Source organism: Contarinia nasturtii, unplaced genomic scaffold (assembly GCF_009176525.2).
Source record: "Contarinia nasturtii isolate CC-2019 unplaced genomic scaffold, AAFC_CNas_1.1 Cnas_scaffold_4084, whole genome shotgun sequence".
Taxonomy (NCBI): domain Eukaryota; kingdom Metazoa; phylum Arthropoda; class Insecta; order Diptera; family Cecidomyiidae; genus Contarinia; species Contarinia nasturtii.
The window spans coordinates 822,502-841,005 of record NW_022201380.1 but is presented as its reverse complement, the minus strand read 5'-3'; the positions used below and the strand labels follow the sequence as shown (position 1 = coordinate 841,005).

The 18,504-nt window shown below is 33.9% G+C and overlaps 5 protein-coding genes across 7 annotated transcripts in view; 3 read left to right on the top strand and 2 right to left on the bottom strand.

Annotated features, from left to right (window-relative positions):
* Window positions 1–250: 250 nt before the first annotated feature.
* On the bottom strand, window positions 251–930 carry LOC116350405 (CCAAT/enhancer-binding protein gamma). The gene is made up of 2 exons (XM_031782196.1): window positions 810–930; window positions 251–639 (listed from the first exon to the last, which is right to left on the bottom strand). The coding sequence occupies exons 1-2, from the start codon at window positions 906–908 to the stop codon at window positions 403–405; spliced, it is 336 nt and encodes a 111-aa protein (XP_031638056.1). The 5' UTR covers window positions 909–930; the 3' UTR covers window positions 251–402.
* Window positions 931–1,182: 252 nt separating this feature from the next.
* LOC116350404 (peptide-N(4)-(N-acetyl-beta-glucosaminyl)asparagine amidase) lies at window positions 1,183–3,703 on the bottom strand. The gene is made up of 7 exons (XM_031782195.1): window positions 3,294–3,703; window positions 2,999–3,226; window positions 2,585–2,932; window positions 2,350–2,526; window positions 1,868–2,284; window positions 1,450–1,798; window positions 1,183–1,378 (listed from the first exon to the last, which is right to left on the bottom strand). The coding sequence occupies exons 1-7, from the start codon at window positions 3,519–3,521 to the stop codon at window positions 1,209–1,211; spliced, it is 1,917 nt and encodes a 638-aa protein (XP_031638055.1). The 5' UTR covers window positions 3,522–3,703; the 3' UTR covers window positions 1,183–1,208.
* Window positions 3,704–5,579: 1,876 nt separating this feature from the next.
* Window positions 5,580–6,827, top strand: LOC116350314. Its single transcript, XM_031782069.1, has one exon. It carries the CDS (start codon window positions 5,580–5,582, stop codon window positions 6,825–6,827), a length of 1,248 nt encoding a protein of 415 aa, XP_031637929.1.
* Window positions 5,991–9,381, top strand: LOC116350375. 3 transcript variants are annotated; one of them, XM_031782153.1, is made up of 3 exons: window positions 5,991–6,857; window positions 6,951–7,059; window positions 8,008–9,381. In XM_031782153.1, the coding sequence occupies exon 3, from the start codon at window positions 8,038–8,040 to the stop codon at window positions 9,370–9,372; it is 1,335 nt and encodes a 444-aa protein (XP_031638013.1). In that variant the 5' UTR covers window positions 5,991–6,857; window positions 6,951–7,059; window positions 8,008–8,037; the 3' UTR covers window positions 9,373–9,381. The 3 variants fall into 3 exon arrangements, with proteins under 3 accessions (XP_031638013.1, XP_031638014.1, XP_031638012.1); XM_031782154.1 differs by lacking the exons at window positions 5,991–6,857; window positions 6,951–7,059 and adding an exon at window positions 7,121–7,413; XM_031782152.1 differs by lacking the exons at window positions 5,991–6,857; window positions 6,951–7,059 and adding an exon at window positions 7,904–7,925.
* Window positions 9,382–14,508: 5,127 nt separating this feature from the next.
* Window positions 14,509–18,504, top strand: part of LOC116350347 (peptide transporter family 1-like) — a 31,281-nt gene continuing 27,285 nt past the window's right edge. Inside the window, exon 1 of the mRNA XM_031782112.1 lies at window positions 14,509–14,730. Within this exon, the coding sequence (XP_031637972.1) occupies window positions 14,700–14,730 (31 nt within the window). The 5' untranslated portion in view covers window positions 14,509–14,699. The remainder of the gene's footprint in view (window positions 14,731–18,504) is intronic.

Here is an 18,504-nt window from a genome sequence, read left to right as displayed (position 1 = left end):
CCCAAAATAACCAGATTTTGTTATTGAATCGGTTGTTCACCACCGAAAACATTTATTCGAGTCACTTTATTTAAAGGTTTGTTTTTTCATTACATGAATCACACTGTGTCAATATAGGAACACATGTAGAACACCTGTAGATGAATCCATGAATCACGTCTTCAACGTGAAATGAAAAAAAAATCTATATGAACAGCTGATTACAATCGAGTTGTAGCGGTAGATATATTCCTACTTTCCAAAGTCATACTTTTTGGTGATTTCTTTTTATTTATGTCAATGTTTATTAAATGAATTTGAAACGTTACAGATTTTTTACGTCATTCTTAGCCTAACTTAGATTTATGTTAACTATTTATAAATTAAGTATTAAGTATTTGGATGCATCAAGTGTTCTTAAATTTAGTTGTTGTCATTATCATCGTCACTTCCATCGGCTAGCAGTGCCCTCAGGTCTTGATTTACTACATCTGTTTTTGATTTGGCCGTTTCAATAAAAAGGCTCTTTAAGTCATTCAACTGTTTTTCTTTTTCCGATATTCGTTCCGACAACCTTTGATTGTCATTCTTCAAATTATCAACCCGCTCCTTGGTCTCTTCCGCTTTTTGTTTCGACTTATTGCGACTTTTTTTAACCGCCTAGACATAGAAAGCAAATAAAAGACATTATATTATTTAAGTTCCATGAAAATTGCGAATACAATCACATCATATTTTGCATGAGAGCTATTTTTAGCATTTAAAATAGGTTATCAATTCAGAAATTGATATCAGTGATGGAGAGAAAATGAGAAAAACATGAAATTTACCTGATTGTTTCGAGCTCGTTTCTTGAGATATTCCTCGCTTTCCGGATCGGATCCACCACTACTAACCTGTTTTGCGTTCTTCTTTTTTACTGGCGCCATTTTATTGTACTTTTTTGTCGTTTCAGATTGTTTTTTGTAACGATTGTTATTTGTGTAGTTGGACGCAAACAAATAGCTGTGCGATATGGTCAAAGTTGATGATTAATATGACGAAGTTATTGTGAAATTCATTTTGACAGCTGTTGAAGTCACTTGTGACAGGAGCTGAGCGCTGGAGTGCGTTCGACGAAGACATTTGACAGATAAGCAGACAATTTAATGTTCAAATTCATAATAAGCTTTTTTTTTTGCTTTTTCGAAACGTAATTTTTTAATTAAAGGAATGCTAGAAGGAATGCATTAGAAAAATGTAATATTTAAATCGAATGGAAATTCATCAGCGTCCAAAATCGATTGTCGAAACAGCTGTGTGTGTTGCCAGGCACAATCGCCGTTGCCTCCAGTTAATTTCACGCAAATCGAGAATGAATCCAAGTTTTTGATGCTTTGGAAGTTTGGTAACACTTTGCCTGGAATTGTGAGAATGAAATACAAACTTACAAAATCTGAAACAAAAATCTGACAAAGTTCAATCACTCACCTTTATGTAAAAATCTAACCTCAATCTCTCCACTTTCGTAAATCTTCATATCAAACTTCAGTGAAATGTCGTTAATTTTAAGTTGTGAAAAATCGAATTTATATTCAATTTCTGCATGGTTCGCATCCTCAGTTCTCGCCAAATAGACCATTTTCCAATCTCGTTCTTCTTTTCGAAAAATATTTTCCCATCGATAAGCACAAGACTGCCATGATTTTGTCGCCTTTATAACATCTATAAAATCGCTTGAACGTTTTATGTATCGTTCATATTCGTTTTTTGCACAAGAATAACGAAGATTAAATTGCTTTGCACTGATTTCAGTCTCTGATGCGTTGAAGACGAAGAACTGGAAGTGAAAAAAAAATAATCATAATAAATTACTACGTGAACAATAAGTTTCAAAGCAATTGTTTACATTGTTTGATGAACATGGTTGGTCCTCGCCACGTGTAAGTCGCCAGTTCAAACTGCCCGAACTTCTTCCTTTCAATTCATTTTCGGTCGGTGGCCTCTGAACGATCAAATCAACTATTTCACGTAAATTGCGCTTTTTCAAATAATATCTACGCGCCGCCGACAAATTTTGTTGTCGCTTTTCTCTAAGCAGAAGAAGTGTTTTCAGTAATTCCGATTCGGTGCATCGTTGTCGATGTCGTATGGTTTCTTTGTGATTATTTGCATAACGCCATGTCACATCTTGAATGTCTTCACTCGAAAAGGCAATAACGTAGTCCACGTTTCGCTTCCAACCATGTTGATACATCAAGGGTGCATCGATTACGTTGTCGGATGGATCGACATGAATCCACCGGTTCTGAGCTTCTGAAAAGACCTAATAGAACAGAAATAGGACATTATATTTCAAAGAAGTATTCAGAATTAGAAATGTCCAATTACCTCAGTCCAAACATGATCAAAAGTCGCTTGAACCAATCGAGCTTCATATCCAAGACATCGGCATAAAAATGTAAAACAATTGGCATATTCACCGCAACGTCCTTTGCGTGTCAACAGCAACTGCGCCACATCATTATATCGATAGAATTTTGTTTGTGTATTGCAACAGTATAAAACCTAATGATTCAACATGTCATTTTTGAATAATTCCGTTTCAAATATTAAAGTCACTCACCTCGACTCGTGTATTGTTCTCGACTTGTGTGCCTTTGGTTCGTGCATTATCTTGTCCGCACACCTTACACGGCAATGTATTGATCCATTCAAAAAACGATTCATTGAACCATTTTGTTAATTCAACCAGAAACCAATCGTCAAAACTTGGATCTTTAATTGCATCGCTTGTGCCATGGCTCGCGTTTAGTTGTTGTTTTTGTACAGCTCTCATGCTTTTCACCGCATTTTCAGTAAGCGTTCGAATCGGAATCATTCGTCGACCATAATATTGCAGACGATCATCTTCATATTGCATAACTTCATCCGAACGAAATTCCATGTTTTGTAAAAACTCATTTTGGAACGGCTAAAAAAATCAAGAATTATTCAGTTGTAGTGAGGATAATTGGTATGTACACACGATAACACCTACCACTAGTTTCTCAAATTTGATTCGCTCCGAATACGATTTCAAGGGGATAATTTTGGTGGGCCGTGGTTTTATCGTATTCGATCCTGATGGTTTTGAACTCATTGCCTCGTTTTGTGGCTCACCCGGTGTCCCATTTTTAATACGTTCATAGCGGTCGTTCAGCTGATCTCGATACTTTCGAATGGTTGCAATCAAAACATTTGTCGGCAAATTCAATGTTCCATTCACCTAATTTGACGACACATGTTAGCATTTATCAAAAGGTATTGTCAGATATGTAAAAAATGTAGTGAACCTCAATAAATCCAATTTTTTTCAAAAATTCTTGAACACCCGTCAGACACAGTAGCTTCTCTTTGATAATCTTATTTTCAAGGCGGATGGTACGGTATTTATCATTTTGCGGTTCACGTATGACATTGTTTAAAATTTTCAATAAAATGTTTACGCTCTCAATGTATTGGGCATGACCGACGGAACATTCCAAGTTTAAAACTTCGTGTTCGTAATTTGATGCCATCATAAATAATGATAAGTAAACTAAATGGTCTGTGATTTAGTTGATCCTATTCGTCTTACATATAAATAATAAACAGTGAATTTTATTTTATGTTTGATAAAGATTTTTCGAAGCACAACAGAACAGAAAAAAATGCTGACAACAACAAAAACAACAGTGAATTGATAAACCGAGCTATCATTCGATTTGACGTGTACAGTATAGAAATGTTGTAAATACGGAAAAAAAGTATTCAACACTGTCAAATGTCAATACATAAATTACAGTGGCAGCGGCTCAGAACTGGGGTGCGTTCGACGCACAACAGAACACATTTGACAATAAATGGGCGGGTAATACGATTCGAATGCATTCAAGTTTTCGCAGGGATCCTCAAGTAACGACTCTCGAAGTGGAATTTGGCGATAGTGCCTCGGGAAATAAACGTTTAAAAGCGTATTTTTCGGTTTCGCTTATATTTATTCAGCTGACTATGAAATTATTTCAGCTGACTAGAATTATCATTAAAGATTTGGATATTTTAATAACGAGAATGGTGAGTATTAATATTGAATTAATTTTGTGTTTTTACTTTTCCGCACACACCTAGTGTGTAAGGTAAAGTATTGGAATCGGTCGAAAAATTAACACCCTCAAAAAACATGTTTTCTGGGTGTTTTAGGATTCAGGAAACACGAATCTAGCGTTTTTTCGATGTCCGAATGTATGTGCGTGGTACGCTGTACGCTGTACGCAAAAATTTGTTAACACGATAACTTTCAAACAAGAAAAGTAATTCAAAATATGACTTCACAGGATGATTGGGGGTGCCGAGGAATAGAAACCATTAGATTTTGAGCCACTTTGGTTGACAGAGTGAAGTGTCATGTCTGGTGTGATGCCTATGGCCATTCATGAGAAAAATTCAATTTTTCTTCCAAAAGTGATATTTAATGTATACTTAAACACTCAAAAATGTGTATTGGGGGGTTTTTGGGTACGAGAAAACCGAATATGACGTTAGTTTTGCGATACAAATAACTTTCGACACACTTTTCATACAAAAATTTCAAAAAAATTGGATTTTTGTATGGAAGCCATGCCTGTATGATATCGTAATGAGCTGAAAATTTGCACAGGTTATTTTTATCATACAAAAATACCATTTCGAGAGTTTGAAAACATTTCAACGCATATTAGGGGTACCACCCGAACAAAATTTTGGATTTTTCGCTCAAAAACGAAATGTTGTATGGGAAGTACCCTTAATATGCATTGAAATTTCTTCAAACTTTCGGAATGTTAGCCTTTTGTGAAAAAATAACCTTCTGCAAATTTTCACATGATTACGATATCATATAGGCATGGCTGCGATACGAAAATTCTCATTTTTAGTAGTTTTTGTATGAAAAGTGCTTCGAAAATTATTTGTATCTTAAAACTAATGTCAGGTTCAGTTTTCTCGTGAATTCTTTGAGTAAAATATTTGTAATAAATGCATGGTGTGGATCACGGTGCGGAAAAGTTCATCTTACGGATGTAAGACATTTTATTATCTTTAAAAGAAGCACCATTTGGGAATTTCATATGAATTATTATGTGAATCGATTGATTTTGTTATGAATTTTGAATTCTGTAGGTGATTTTACTATGACTAAAAATATTTTAAAAAGACTTTTTTTTATGAATCGAAATAAATAAAAAAGCAATAACTTCGTGGAATGAAAAATAAATACCCATTTTCGGACCCAATATTTTTGGAGCACTTACTTCTTCGATTTTTCTGCCACCGAAAAAACCGTTTTCTTCAATAGATTTCGAAAGTCGAGACAAAAGTCTAAAAGCACACTTGTCTAAGAGCCTTTGAAATTGCGGCGTCGAGCTTATTTAGCTTTAATCAGCTTTAATGAATGCCAGAGCGGAAAGTAAATATCGTAAAAGCTTCCGCTGTCATTGTGCTGCTTGTCATTGCAATATTCCTGTGTTTGAATCTGGCTAATCTAATTTAGTATTTAGCGTGACATACATAGTAAGCAAAAAAAATTGTGCAAAGCATACGCGCTGAGAGTTTCATTGAAAATTATGAAAAATTCTCCCTATCGTCAATCACGTCTGGAGGATATCCCATCCGACATTCTAAACATTCTGAACGATGACTGCCTTCAAGAGATTTTTCGTCGTCTAACAAATGTCCGTGATTTTTTGAGTGTTGCACAAGTGTGTACTCGTTTTCAAGAAAATGCACAACAATGTATTCCATCACAGTTCAAGGAAATTTCAATTCGAGGCGGATTTTTCATCAATTCAATTCCCACGCGGCTTTTAACGTGTTTCTTACAAATTTTTGGAGGTTCAGTTAAATCGATTCGCTGGCATACAACAGAACGCAATTCAGACACAGAAAATATGAATATACTCGCTGATCATTGTGGAAAATCATTGTTAGAGTTAACAATCAGTGACCATAACATCGACCTTGACACTCGATCCGATTTTGAGGTATTAGAAAAATTAGAAATCGAAACTGGTTTAATTAAAAACTTTCGAATTTTTCCACAACTAAAAGTGTTGAAATTGAAGCTTGTAAAAGTGTTGACTTTCGATTCAATTGTGCAAATAATTCCAAAAGTTGAAGAAATCGAATTAGTCAATATAAACGGCTTCACCGACGATATGTTGATTGAGTTTTTAACCAAAAATCCACAGTTGCGTCGATTTAAAGTTGAAGGTTGTAAACGAGTTTCGTCGTCGATTTTACGAGACATCAGCATTCGTGTACCACACCTTGTCAGTTTGCATATCATGTTTTTTAATCCATTTTTTGAAAACGATGACCTTTTGCACATTGCCAATTTGCGGCAGTTAAAATGCCTTGGAATTTATTGCAATCGATTTTCAGCGAAATCTTTGATTGAATTGTTGGTGAAAAATAACGTGCAATTGGAGAGTTTGAGCATAAATGGATATGGAAATAGTTTGGCTGAAGCAATTTTGAATTTAAATTTACTAAAGCATTTGGATGTTGGCAATGTTTCCGAAGAGATTTTCATTCGATTCGTTGAAATACTTTCATCATTGGAAGAAATACGAGTTCAATGCAACGATATTACACCAGATGGAATGGAGACGATTTTAAAGTGTGGCAAACACTTAACGAAGCTTACCATCGTCAGTGGATGCCAGATGACTGTGGATTTGGATATCTATAACTCCATTTTGATATTGGCCAAAGATCGTGTACGTGTTTTATTGATGATACGCACTGATGAAATAACATTGAAGAAAACATTGAATTACAACCGAGATTGGCTGAATATTTGCTATTTTTAGATTCGGAACATTCAAACTGCATTGACTTTGGTAATTTTTTGTAAATAAAAACATTAAATCAATAAATAAAAGACATCACACTCAATGTGTTTCATAATATTCTTTTGAACAATTTCATTCCAGTTAAAATCGAAAGTTTTACATTTACCTTCCAAGTGGACTTAAAAGGTTTCACGATTGCATGAGATAAAATAATTTCAAGTCCATGAAAGAAGGTGTAGTGTAAGTTCCGGTAAGTTCACATCGATTTTTTGTCGTGGTCGATTAAAACACAAACATAGATCGAAATATCAAAGCGCAAATTGACCTTGACCATGAAATCATTGCTCACTTCATTAAAATCCAAAAAAATACAAAATCGGAGTGAGAATCACGTTTGAAAAATTACTGGCTGACTACTCAGTTAACTAATTTGGGGCGATTTTCGTTTAAGCCAACTGAGATTGAAGTCATTTAAAGTTGATTTGTTTGATTTTTGCAGTCGATTCCAGTAGAGAAAAATACAACTCATATCAGCTTTAATCACAGTTATCCCAAAATGGTCGTTTGTTTAAAATCAGAAAAATAGACGACTTAAGTCGACTGGGTAGGTTGTTTTAGTTAACAAAATCGAGTCATTCCACATTTAATTTATTAATTTATGAGTGCTTTTTTCGTGGAATTTAAAAAAACACGCGCCACATAACGTCAATGACAATCATTGGTTTTCGCATTCTACATTTGTTAGGGGGTGGGGCGATTTCAATGAAGTGACGACTTTTTTATGAAAATCTGCCATTGTTGGATTTATAAAGTAGTTATAAACATTAAACTGTTAAAATGTAAAAAAATGAAGATTAATTGAAAATATCAAATAAACTGGTTTTCCTTCAATCGTTCAAACTGTTTTTTTCAAATTTCTCAACCGAAACTTCCATTTCAATTCAAATCATACAATGTCTAATGTGACCGTTCTACAGAGCATGCGTCAAAATGAAAACAGCTGATTTTCAGCTTGTCGGTGCTTCTAATGTTTTTGTGTGACTTTCTTTTCTTGCACGATTCTGTCAATTTTATATGGTGTTTAATGAATTTTATACAATTTTCGCAATGTTTCAAGTAATATTTTGTGTATAAAGTTCAAATGCTTTGATTTTCATTGAAATCCAATTAATTTTCTTCTATTTTCTCTGTTTTTTAGAGGGAACTTCCGGAAAGTGAGAAATATCTGATGAAAAAGAATCAAGTGTCAAATGATGAAGCATCAATTTTCCGTCTAAACATCGATTGTTTGGAGGAAATCTTCGAATATCTATCACTGATTGAGGTGACTGCAATGGGTGAAACGTGCAAGCAGATGCAGCAAATCGCCGGCGAATATTTCCAACGAAATTATAAATCGGCAGAAAAATTTAGCGCCATCGATGGCATTTATACCGTTTATACAAAACGTCAAGGTGTCATGAACCAACGTACTCAAACGTCAATTTTTAATCAATTCATCAATTACATTTCACATTACTACGAAGAAATCGAACCGCTTTATTACATTCAATTACACGGTGATAACTTAAGTTCAATCAATCATCTTTACCTTGTGTGCCTTACAATCGATGCAATCAAATTGGAATGTTTACAAACCGTACTTTCAAAAATCGAAATACTTCAATTGAAACAATGTAGGATGTTCGGTGATTTTAACGATGGTTTTCTGAAATATTGTAAGAAATTGAAGCGACTTTACATTCAAGATGATCTCGGCGATATTGTGGACGAAAATGGAAATCCATGGCTACTTCGTCAGTATAAAACGCTTGAATTTATGCAGATGACGCTTCGATATCCGTTTAAAATTTTAGAATTAAGCACATTTTTTGAGAGAAACCCGTCGATTCGCGGATTTTCAACTAGTTCGAGGTGTCTTTGGGAGAATCGACACGAACTTTTGAAGTCGAATATACAACTTGACCGATTGGAAATTCAAATGTTAGACAATTTTTATCGACAATTCATCGACATTCGGCTGATTTGTGAACTATTGAATCAACTACATGCGAGGGGTTTTTATCAGCGATTGCATTTATATGTTAAACGCATTGATATGAAATCAAGCGAGCTATTGACGATGTTGGGCGGCCTTGAGCATTTATCGATCAAACAATTCAACGAAAGTTTCAGCATACACAAATTGATTCACCTAAAAGAACTAACCATTTTTGATGGTGCATGCACAAGTGAGATGGATATTTTGGCCACGGGTTTGATTAGTCTCGAAAGAATTCAAATTCAAAACGCAGCGTTTAATGACATTCGTCCATTTATTCGTCGATCAATGAAATTGAGTAAATTGAAATTAACACTGAAAAATGAAACACACGAAAAAACAGTTGACATAGTGACACTGAACGAAGAACGTAAACAATTGATTGGTGCTAGAAAAGTTACCATTTATCTTCCGGACCATGTGTTTTTGGAGACTAAATGGACAACCAATAATGGAAACACGAATTTAAACATGGTTGAAATGAAGCGGGCCGACTCGTACGATTGGGAGAAACGTTGCTGAATGTTTGGTAATTTGCAGAGCATCTTGATTTGCTGCTGCTCAGCATATAGCTGAGAGCTGAGAAATGCTGAACTCGTGCGGCTAACGCATACGAAACGGATGGCACGCACACATGCATTCTCCCCGTTTAAACGGTTATAAACAGTTGATTGGACGTTCAATTCAAAACTCAAAACTTAGTAACCAGTTGAGTTTGAAATTGTGTTGCGACCGACATATGAGAAGCTGCGAGAAAAATATCACGTCGCATCCCTCGTTATTTTGCTTACGTAAGTGAAAGCAAGAGATGAGATGCGACGTGCTGTTTTTGCTCTCAGTCTTTCATATATTCTGAAAGTGTTCGTCTAACGCATACGAAACGGATGCACGAGACATATTCCCCTTTCACTTCGTATGTTCGCTGGTATAGTGTGTAACCGTTGTACCGGCAATAGCGTCAACGGCAGCACATACGAAGCGAAAGGGGAATATGTATATAGCATCCGTTCCGTATGCGTTAGCCGCACGAGCTCAGCATTTCTCAGCTCTTAGCTATATGCTGAGCAGCAGCAAATCAGGATACTCTGGTAATTTGGGGCATTACTCATGCAAACTGGATTCCGTTTAAGCTTATAGAATGAACGGTGATGCAAATGACTATAGGCTTGCATAGTACCCTAAGCGGCGGGATAAATTACAAATATCATGCAGAAAGATATCGAAATATCTAATCTGCATATAACATATGAAATTAATATTATTTGTTAATGATTTCATTACATCAGTTATCTTTAAGGATCTTTTCAAAGTGATGAAATGTCATTTCTATCGATCACATAAAGACAAAGTTTACATTTTAACCTTTAATTTAAGTATAGAAAAGGAGATTATTGTGCACATAACTAAATAAAATTCATCAGAAAAATATTCGCTAAAAATTCAGTTGGAAATGAGCACCATTAAACAGCAATATTAACATTTTGTTCGCGTATATGAACGAACGCGTCACTGAAAATTTATATCAAAAAATTTCCAGACTTACAGTATTGCGTCACAGTGGGAACTTCGAAAAAAGTGTTTTGTACTTATATCAATAATTTTTTTCAGTAATTTAAATTCATAACGAAATTCTCACGCTAAGTGTGTTGAGACCTGATTTTAGCGTAAAATAAATGTCAAATTCGGTTTTTTCGTGCCAAAATACCCCCCAGTACCAATCTTCTTAGCAATCGAATAAAAACAATTTTTTCCGAAATATCATTCCAAAAGAAAGGTTTCAAGCTGAAAAATCTCAAAAAATGAACTAATTTCTCAAAACGGTTGCCACTATTAAATTTTTTGGGTCCGAATTATGTAAAATCAGTTGTCAAAGTGGACCAACAAAGTAAAAACCTAGCACATTACAGTGGATTAGTAAGATATTAAAATATAGGTGGCCGCTTAAGTTCACACTTTTCCCAATTTTCATCAAATAAAACAATGTTGGTTTTTAAAAATGTGCATATCGGCATACCTTTTTTCGAGATAAATGACGATTAACATCGATTTTTCCCCATTTTTCGAGGTCTAGTCATTCTGATCTAACCTTTTCCGCTGAATATTTTTTTAAAATGTCTTTATTGCTTCATCAAGATGACCTTTATGACGTTATTCTGTTAAAAAACACCCCGTATACCTGTGATCAAAAATGACAAAAAAATTGAAAATTTGCCGAAAAAAAAATTCAACTTCGGAATGAATTTTTTAAAAAATTCGAATTTTCCCAGATATGATACATACGCCAAATCATCACATATTTGGTCCCCAACATACACCTCTTTTCCGCACGGTGGTATTTGCGTATTTTATAAAGCAAGTTCAAAATAATATCATTAAAATCATAAAACTTTGTACAGATTATTTTTTTCACAAATTCATCATTAAGGTAGTATACAGGCATGGCTCCCATTTTTCAAGGAAACTGAATCAAAAATTGACTGTATCTCAAAAATAAAGTCGGATTCGGTTTTCTCGTGCCAAAAAACCCCCAATACAAATTTTTGAGTGTTTAAGTCTACATTAAGTATGAATTTTGGACGAAAATTGGACTCTTTTTCATTGGTATCACTCCAGGCATGACATTTTTTTCCATCAACCAAAATCGCTCAAAATCCAATGATTTCTATTCCTCGGGACCCCCAATCATCCCGTGAAGTCAGATTTTAAATAACTTTTCTGGGGGGTGAGATAATCGATGGACAAATTTTTCGTACAGAGGACAACGTACGACGTACGACGTGGAACAGACCCACAACAACCATGTTCAAAACGGCCTGATTCGGGTTCTCTGACCTCAGAAACGTCCAGAAAACATGTGTTTGAGGTTTCGTAAATTTTGACCCATTGCAATACTTTCCCCTTACACACTTAGTGTGTGCGGAAAAGTAAAAGTCATGGTCATTTTTCGCCGAAAATGTCACATAACACGACACCTGGTAGACCTTTTTTGAAAAAATTTCCATTTTGACTTCGGATCCAGGAAGTGGAGTCTCATACCTTTCCAACGACGTATAAATCATTGTTGTACCTTACAGATGGCCAGAAAAATGTCCGATTGATGAAAAACTCAAAAAGGGCCTCCCAAAAATTTTCGACCCTAGTCCAAAACCACTTACGCAACGGATTTTTTGAAACTGAGAAATTATTTTGCTCAGTTTTCAGTCTACTTTCGAAAAAAAATAATTTCACACAATTTAAAAGAAACTACGGACATACACACAAACATACCACCTTGCCAAATTGAGGTTTTTGGCCATTTTTGGCCAATGAACCATATATCGTCCACTTTTCAACCGATCATGATGATATTTTTTAAACATTATCTACGCGGTTCCTAGATCCCGAATATGGCCATATTTTTTTTTCGAAAAAATAATTTTGGTGGCCGAAAATCGAAAAAAAGGAATTTTCAGCGATTTTTTCATAATGCCACCTGGCGGCTAAATTTTGAATTTTTTAAATTTTTTTTTGCGGATTCTTAATTTGGTGCTCGAGCACTACTAAAATATGCAAAAACCCCTTTCCAAAAGTTAGCGGTCTAGATTTTCATGTCTTTAACGTATATATAGACACAGAAATGAAATCCCTACTACCGTACTAGTATCGACACGAGTGGACGGATTTTTAAATTTATTTGAACGACGCCATGTTATTATACTTGTCCATTACAACGTACATGTAACAGAAGAAACACACAGTCCATGTCCACGCTAGTGGATATAAACGATTTGAACCGTCAATGTGAACTAGATCAAGTATTTACCAATTAGAAGAACTGATTACACAAAATATGAACCAATAAATTATATGCTTACATCATTCAACGATTTTTATACCAAAAAAATGCCAAGCAGTGATAAAAATTTAATTGATTTAGAAGTGAATGTATCAACAGTCAAAATAAGAATAGAAAATTATTTTAAGCAAAACAGATAAATACAAAATATTTAAAAATGAATTATAGAAATTTTAAGAAAATTAACATAGAAAATTTATATTATTTACGTGAGGGGAATGAAGAAACAATGATTTTTCATTTTCACTCTCAAAAATGCTTGATAAAAATTATTAAATTATGTTCAATAAACCACCAAGGCGAAGGAACGCTGTTCGGTGCAGTTATTATTATTATTATAGAACTTTACATAGGATCATATACGATGAATATGGATTACACAGTCTGTTTCAAAATACCGTCACCAATGTCGACACCATTTGACATCAAAATTTTGACAGTAAAAATATGTGTTATTGTTGTTGTCGTTTCATTGCTGAGTATATAGAGTGACGCAAAATATAGCTGAAGCTATAGCTTGCAGTAACTGGACTTTCATGCAAGATTTTCTTTCCCGAATTCGACGAATAAACAAGAGTATAACAAATGATGCAAATGTTTTCAAATAATGCACATTTTTACCGATTTCACTATTTTGTGCAAAAGTGGGCTTTGGTGGATGGGCCAAGGGATTGTCAAACCATGCTTTGGTCCATCCAGGGGATCCACCAAAACCCACTTCCAGAACTGGGAGCGGTTCTGATGATCCTGAGGATCCACCAAAGCCAACTTCCAGAACAATTAATTATCAAAAAATACCCGAATATAACCGATATTTTACAGATATGCCGATATTCCGCCGATATTTCAACGATATGCCAATATGCAACGATAATGCAAAGTTCATCCAATAAAATTACATGAAAACCCCTAGATGAAATCGGTGGTTACAGCTTTTTGGTATTTACAAGTGTCTCTTGGTAATATAATTCTTGTTTTCATAGCCGAAATGAAATTGTTTGAATCGCGTACATATGAATTCCTTTTTTTCTCGGGCTTAATGTTCTGCAGCATGTTTGTATTCGCAATTTTAGCTTATAACTATGAAAAATTCAAAAAAACTGAAGCACTTGAATTAAGAGACAATGAAAAAAGTTCAAATAAAACGTGATGAAATGTCACGATAAAAGAGTTTTAAAAAATTAAGTTGCTGCCCCATTGAATTAATGAATTGTAAAATGTTTTCGTTGAGATAATAAAAGTGTTAACTGATAAGCTTATCGAAATATCAACTAAATATAATTAAAATAAAAAGGAACTTTTGTAAGTCTAACTTTTTCACACTGTTTCCAAATTTCTTGCTTTATTGAATGAATATTTATCTTCCGTAATATATTGCTGGTAGTAATGTACTAATTTAATAAGAAATGTTGTATTTTGGCCATTTAAGAAACTATTGACGTAATAAACATTAAACAATTTAAAATATTACGAAAAGTACCGAAAATAAATATTTTTGGGGAGATATTAAAAAAGTCTCTTTTTTGATAAAATCTATGTTTTCATAATGCCAAAAACTGTTAACGTGTCATTTTTGTAACTTAACGAACAAAATGAGTTTTTTTTATCATTGAAACTCATTTTGAGTTCTAGTTTTAAATCGACTATTAAATATGAGCTAAAAACATAACCAAGCCCTTCAATGCCAAAGAAATTAGAAAACAGTACAAAAAAGTTGGACTTACGAATGTAAGTTCCTTTTTATTTTTATTTTTATACACCCGTACGAATTTTTGCAATGAGTATCAGAAAGATTTTTATTCAGTTATCTTCAAAGCGTTGAAATGACTGGTTATAATTCAGAGTTTTTATATTGATTTCGTTTCTATCTAGGTTTCTATTGTTTAGTTTTATTCTTGAGCCCAGTATTCATAACACAGGAAATAAAAGAACAACAAAAACCAAATTAATTTTCATTTGGTTGAAGAAATATTCGATAAAAGTCTTATAAAACTAAATACATTTGTTATAAGAAATGGGACACTCCGATGGGCAGACGTTCGACAGTAAGAATTTATATAAATCGAAACACATTGAAATAGCATAAGGCTTAGAAAGAAACAAATACGCTTATTAAAACAAATCAGTTTGCGATATTTTAAGTATTTTATTACTAACCGGGGATTGCGTTGACATATTTATATGTTAACGTCAGTGGCATATAAACCGAAAACGCCATCTTTGGTTACACATCAGTAGCTATTTCTGTGACAAAATTTTCACTTTAATTTAAAATAAAATAAAAGAATTTAATTTTAATCCCACATTTTTTGGAAAAAATCCTCATTTAAATTATTGAAACCATATTTAAAATCATTTGTTGAAACAAAATTCATTTTATTATTAATTGCCATCGATTTGAAGGAGCATCTCAAAAAAAAAATCGAAAATTTTGTATGGGAGGAACCTTTATTTTTGGTTGAAATTTCATGAAACTTGGTGATATTACTTATTTTGGTCAGAAAATAAGATTCACAAGTTTTCATGGAGAATGGGTCACTGCAATTTTTCATGATTTTCCAGTAAAATGTACCTCCTTTCGTTTCAAGTCGCTGCCTTATATGGAACCGCAAGTTGAAAATTCCTTCATATCTTGAATCTGGGGACTATAAGACATGTTTTCTCAAGTGGCCATCAAGATATGTCTCAAAATTCAAAAAATGTTCCACTCTAGTGTCCATTGTATATTACTATATTCATAAAACAAATTTTCTTAGTCTATTTTACCGAATATAAAAGTCCAATTTAACAATACTAATTCTAAAAATGCTTCGCGATGCTGATTCCAAAAATGTTTCTCTTATTAAATTAAAATTCCTACACGCCACGTAAAATGGTTGACTATGTGCATATTCAGCTGTAAACATTCGAACTCTAATGTATTGCTTAATGTGAAACGTAGTTTTATACATTAAGCTATGGAATAGTAAGATATATATATATTAGACTGGCCCCCAAAATACAAAAGGTGAAATTTTTTCGCTCTTACCTCGGAATACTTTTCCATATGGTGTGCAAATAACGTGTGTAAAGTTTCATGCCGATAGCTCAACGCTAGATGGTGCCGCAAGAGCTCGGTAGGTCATTATGTGAATTCATTGAAAAATGACGTTTGCAGTTAAAATAAAAACATCTTTGCACAACCGCATCGACTAAAAATTGATGGTAATCGTCATTTTCCATCAAACACCTGCCACTGGTGAGGTTTCAAACGATTTGGATGAAAATAAAACACATTTCCATGCAAAATTTTCATTTTTTTGACCACAATTTCCAATTTAATCACCAAAAATGAAGGTTTTGTACCAAAAGTACGACCTAGGGGAATTTCAGTTTTGCTTAAACTAAATGAATCTGTTGTAATTCGTGCTAATCCGTGGTAAACTGTGTAAATTGGCTGCATATCTGTCAAAATTTTCTATGTATTTGTGTAGCCTAGTGTCAGGTAGGAATATCAAAACGTATTTTGTACTGAAATGTCACTTTTGCAAAAAGATTTTTACATCCTACCGCCATCTACTTTCGTATCGATTACTATTCTAATATCAAAACGAAATGAATCCACAAATATGTTTCTAGTGGTTGATTTAATGAATATTATGATTGCCAATCTTTAAAAAAAATGTTTTATTCATAAAAAAATATTAATCGGCAATAAAAAACGTGAATGCATCGTTTTAACAAGTCGAAATATCAAAAGCATTCACTCAATAAAGTTGTGTATTGTGAGAGCCAACTTCAGACAGATTGTATATATGTGACAACTATTTTTTGACATTTGTAAAACCGCCAATTAGGTGTTTGTGTTTCAACTATAAACATTAAACATGCGAAAAGTAATTTTGCTTTTTTAATTTATTAATCATCATTTTACTGTGAATTTTTTTTCTTAATTTTTACATTTTTATTTTTTTGATTCATTATTGGTTGTTTTTTGTGCTTTACTTTCATTTTTTTCCTGAAATTTGGAAGTGTGGAATGTGCGAAAAATCGTTCATTCGTTTACAAACTTTGCAGGAACACGTCGAAAATGTTCACCAGCCAATGAAGAAAAAATTCAAATGCCCGAATTGCGACATATTTTGCTCGAGACCACACATAATCAGAAGTTGCCGAATCAGCTTTTGCCGAATCAGCTGTTGCTGAATCAGCTTTTGCCGAATCAGCTGTTGCTGAACCAGCGGTTGCTGAACCATATTATCTGTGAACGTGTGAATAGATCAATCAACAATTTTTTCAAAATACTTACATTTGAAGAAAATGTGCCTTTAAATTGTGCGGTCTCGAGCAAAATATGTCGCAATTCGGGCATTTGAATTTTTTCTTCAATGGCTGGTGAACATTTTCGACGTGTTCCCGCAAGTTTGTAAACGAATGAACGATTTTTCGCACATTCCACACTTCTAAATTTCAGGAAAAAAAATGAAAGTAAAGTACAAAAAACAACCAATAATGAATCAAAAAAATAAAAATGTAAAAATTAAGAAAAAAAATTCACAGTAAAATGATGATTAATAAATAAAAAAAGCAAAATTACTTTTCGCATGTTTAATGTTTATAGTTGAAACACAAACACCTAATTGGCGGTTTTACGAATGTCAAAAAATAGTTGTCACATATATACAATCTGTCTGAAGTTGGCTCTCACAATACACAACTTATAGGTTGGTGGCGCTAGGAGTAAGTTTTTTTGAGTGCTTGCTTTTGATATTCCTACCCGATCTTTGATGGTTTCATCTGTCGCATCCGAAGCATTGTCGGTTTGTTCATCATTATTCGATTGTGTTTGTGAATCAATTGTTATGAAATTTTGTGTGTCATTTACAAATTGATTGCCTTCAATTATTGATTTTAATTCATTTTGAACCACATTGATAATTTTCTCACCAACAAATTTCATTATTTTTGCTTTCTCGTTGTTTTGCCGCTCAAAGTGACAGAAAATGGTGATTCTGCTTCAAACAATTTGTGTATTGCTTGCATTTTGTTTTGATCACCTTGCAATTTGATTTTTCCATCGTCCTGCATGATGACTAATCCAAACCCAATCAAAAATTTCGCTGCAAAAGGTGATGGCAAGCATTCGAAAAATACTTTTCTTTTGCAATGACTGCAAAATAAAAATTGGCCTCCAAATCGTGATCCGTTGCATTTATTTTCATCACAACAGTGAGCGCTATCCATAATAAATTTTACTTATGATTGTCTCAGCAATTACGAAAATAATTGTGCTATAGTGCAACAGATGTCGCTGTTCACTGTGAGTGTTTTGCTGGTTCTATGTAGGTTATGTTTACTACCCAAAACACAAGTCACTCACATACACAATTCACCAATTGATTTTTCTATATTTTTCACACTTTTCTGCTGTTCTCCACTTTCCCCGTATGCAGCGAGGCTTGTTATTGCTATTTGTGTTGTTTTTATTGCAGTTTTATTTACTTTTCTATTTTAATTTTTAATTTCAATGATTTTTAATTGGCACGGTAAAAAAATTGCAACCTGTCAAGTCAGCGGTGACGTTTCTTAAGAATGTCATTCCTTTCTGAGGGTATTCGAGGTTCAAAAACCTTAACTGACCTCACCGGAAAAGCGTAAAAGATCGATCGGGAGTTTTTTTGATGACATGAGCTGGAAGTGAATCTTGAGGAGCAGGTGGACCCAACCTGGTCCAAAGTGTTCTGGGTGTTGAGCACATATGGGGATAACATGCCTAGTCAATTTTTTTTATTTTCGGAAAAGCGAGAAAAATCGATTGGTAGTTTTTCAAACCGGAAAAA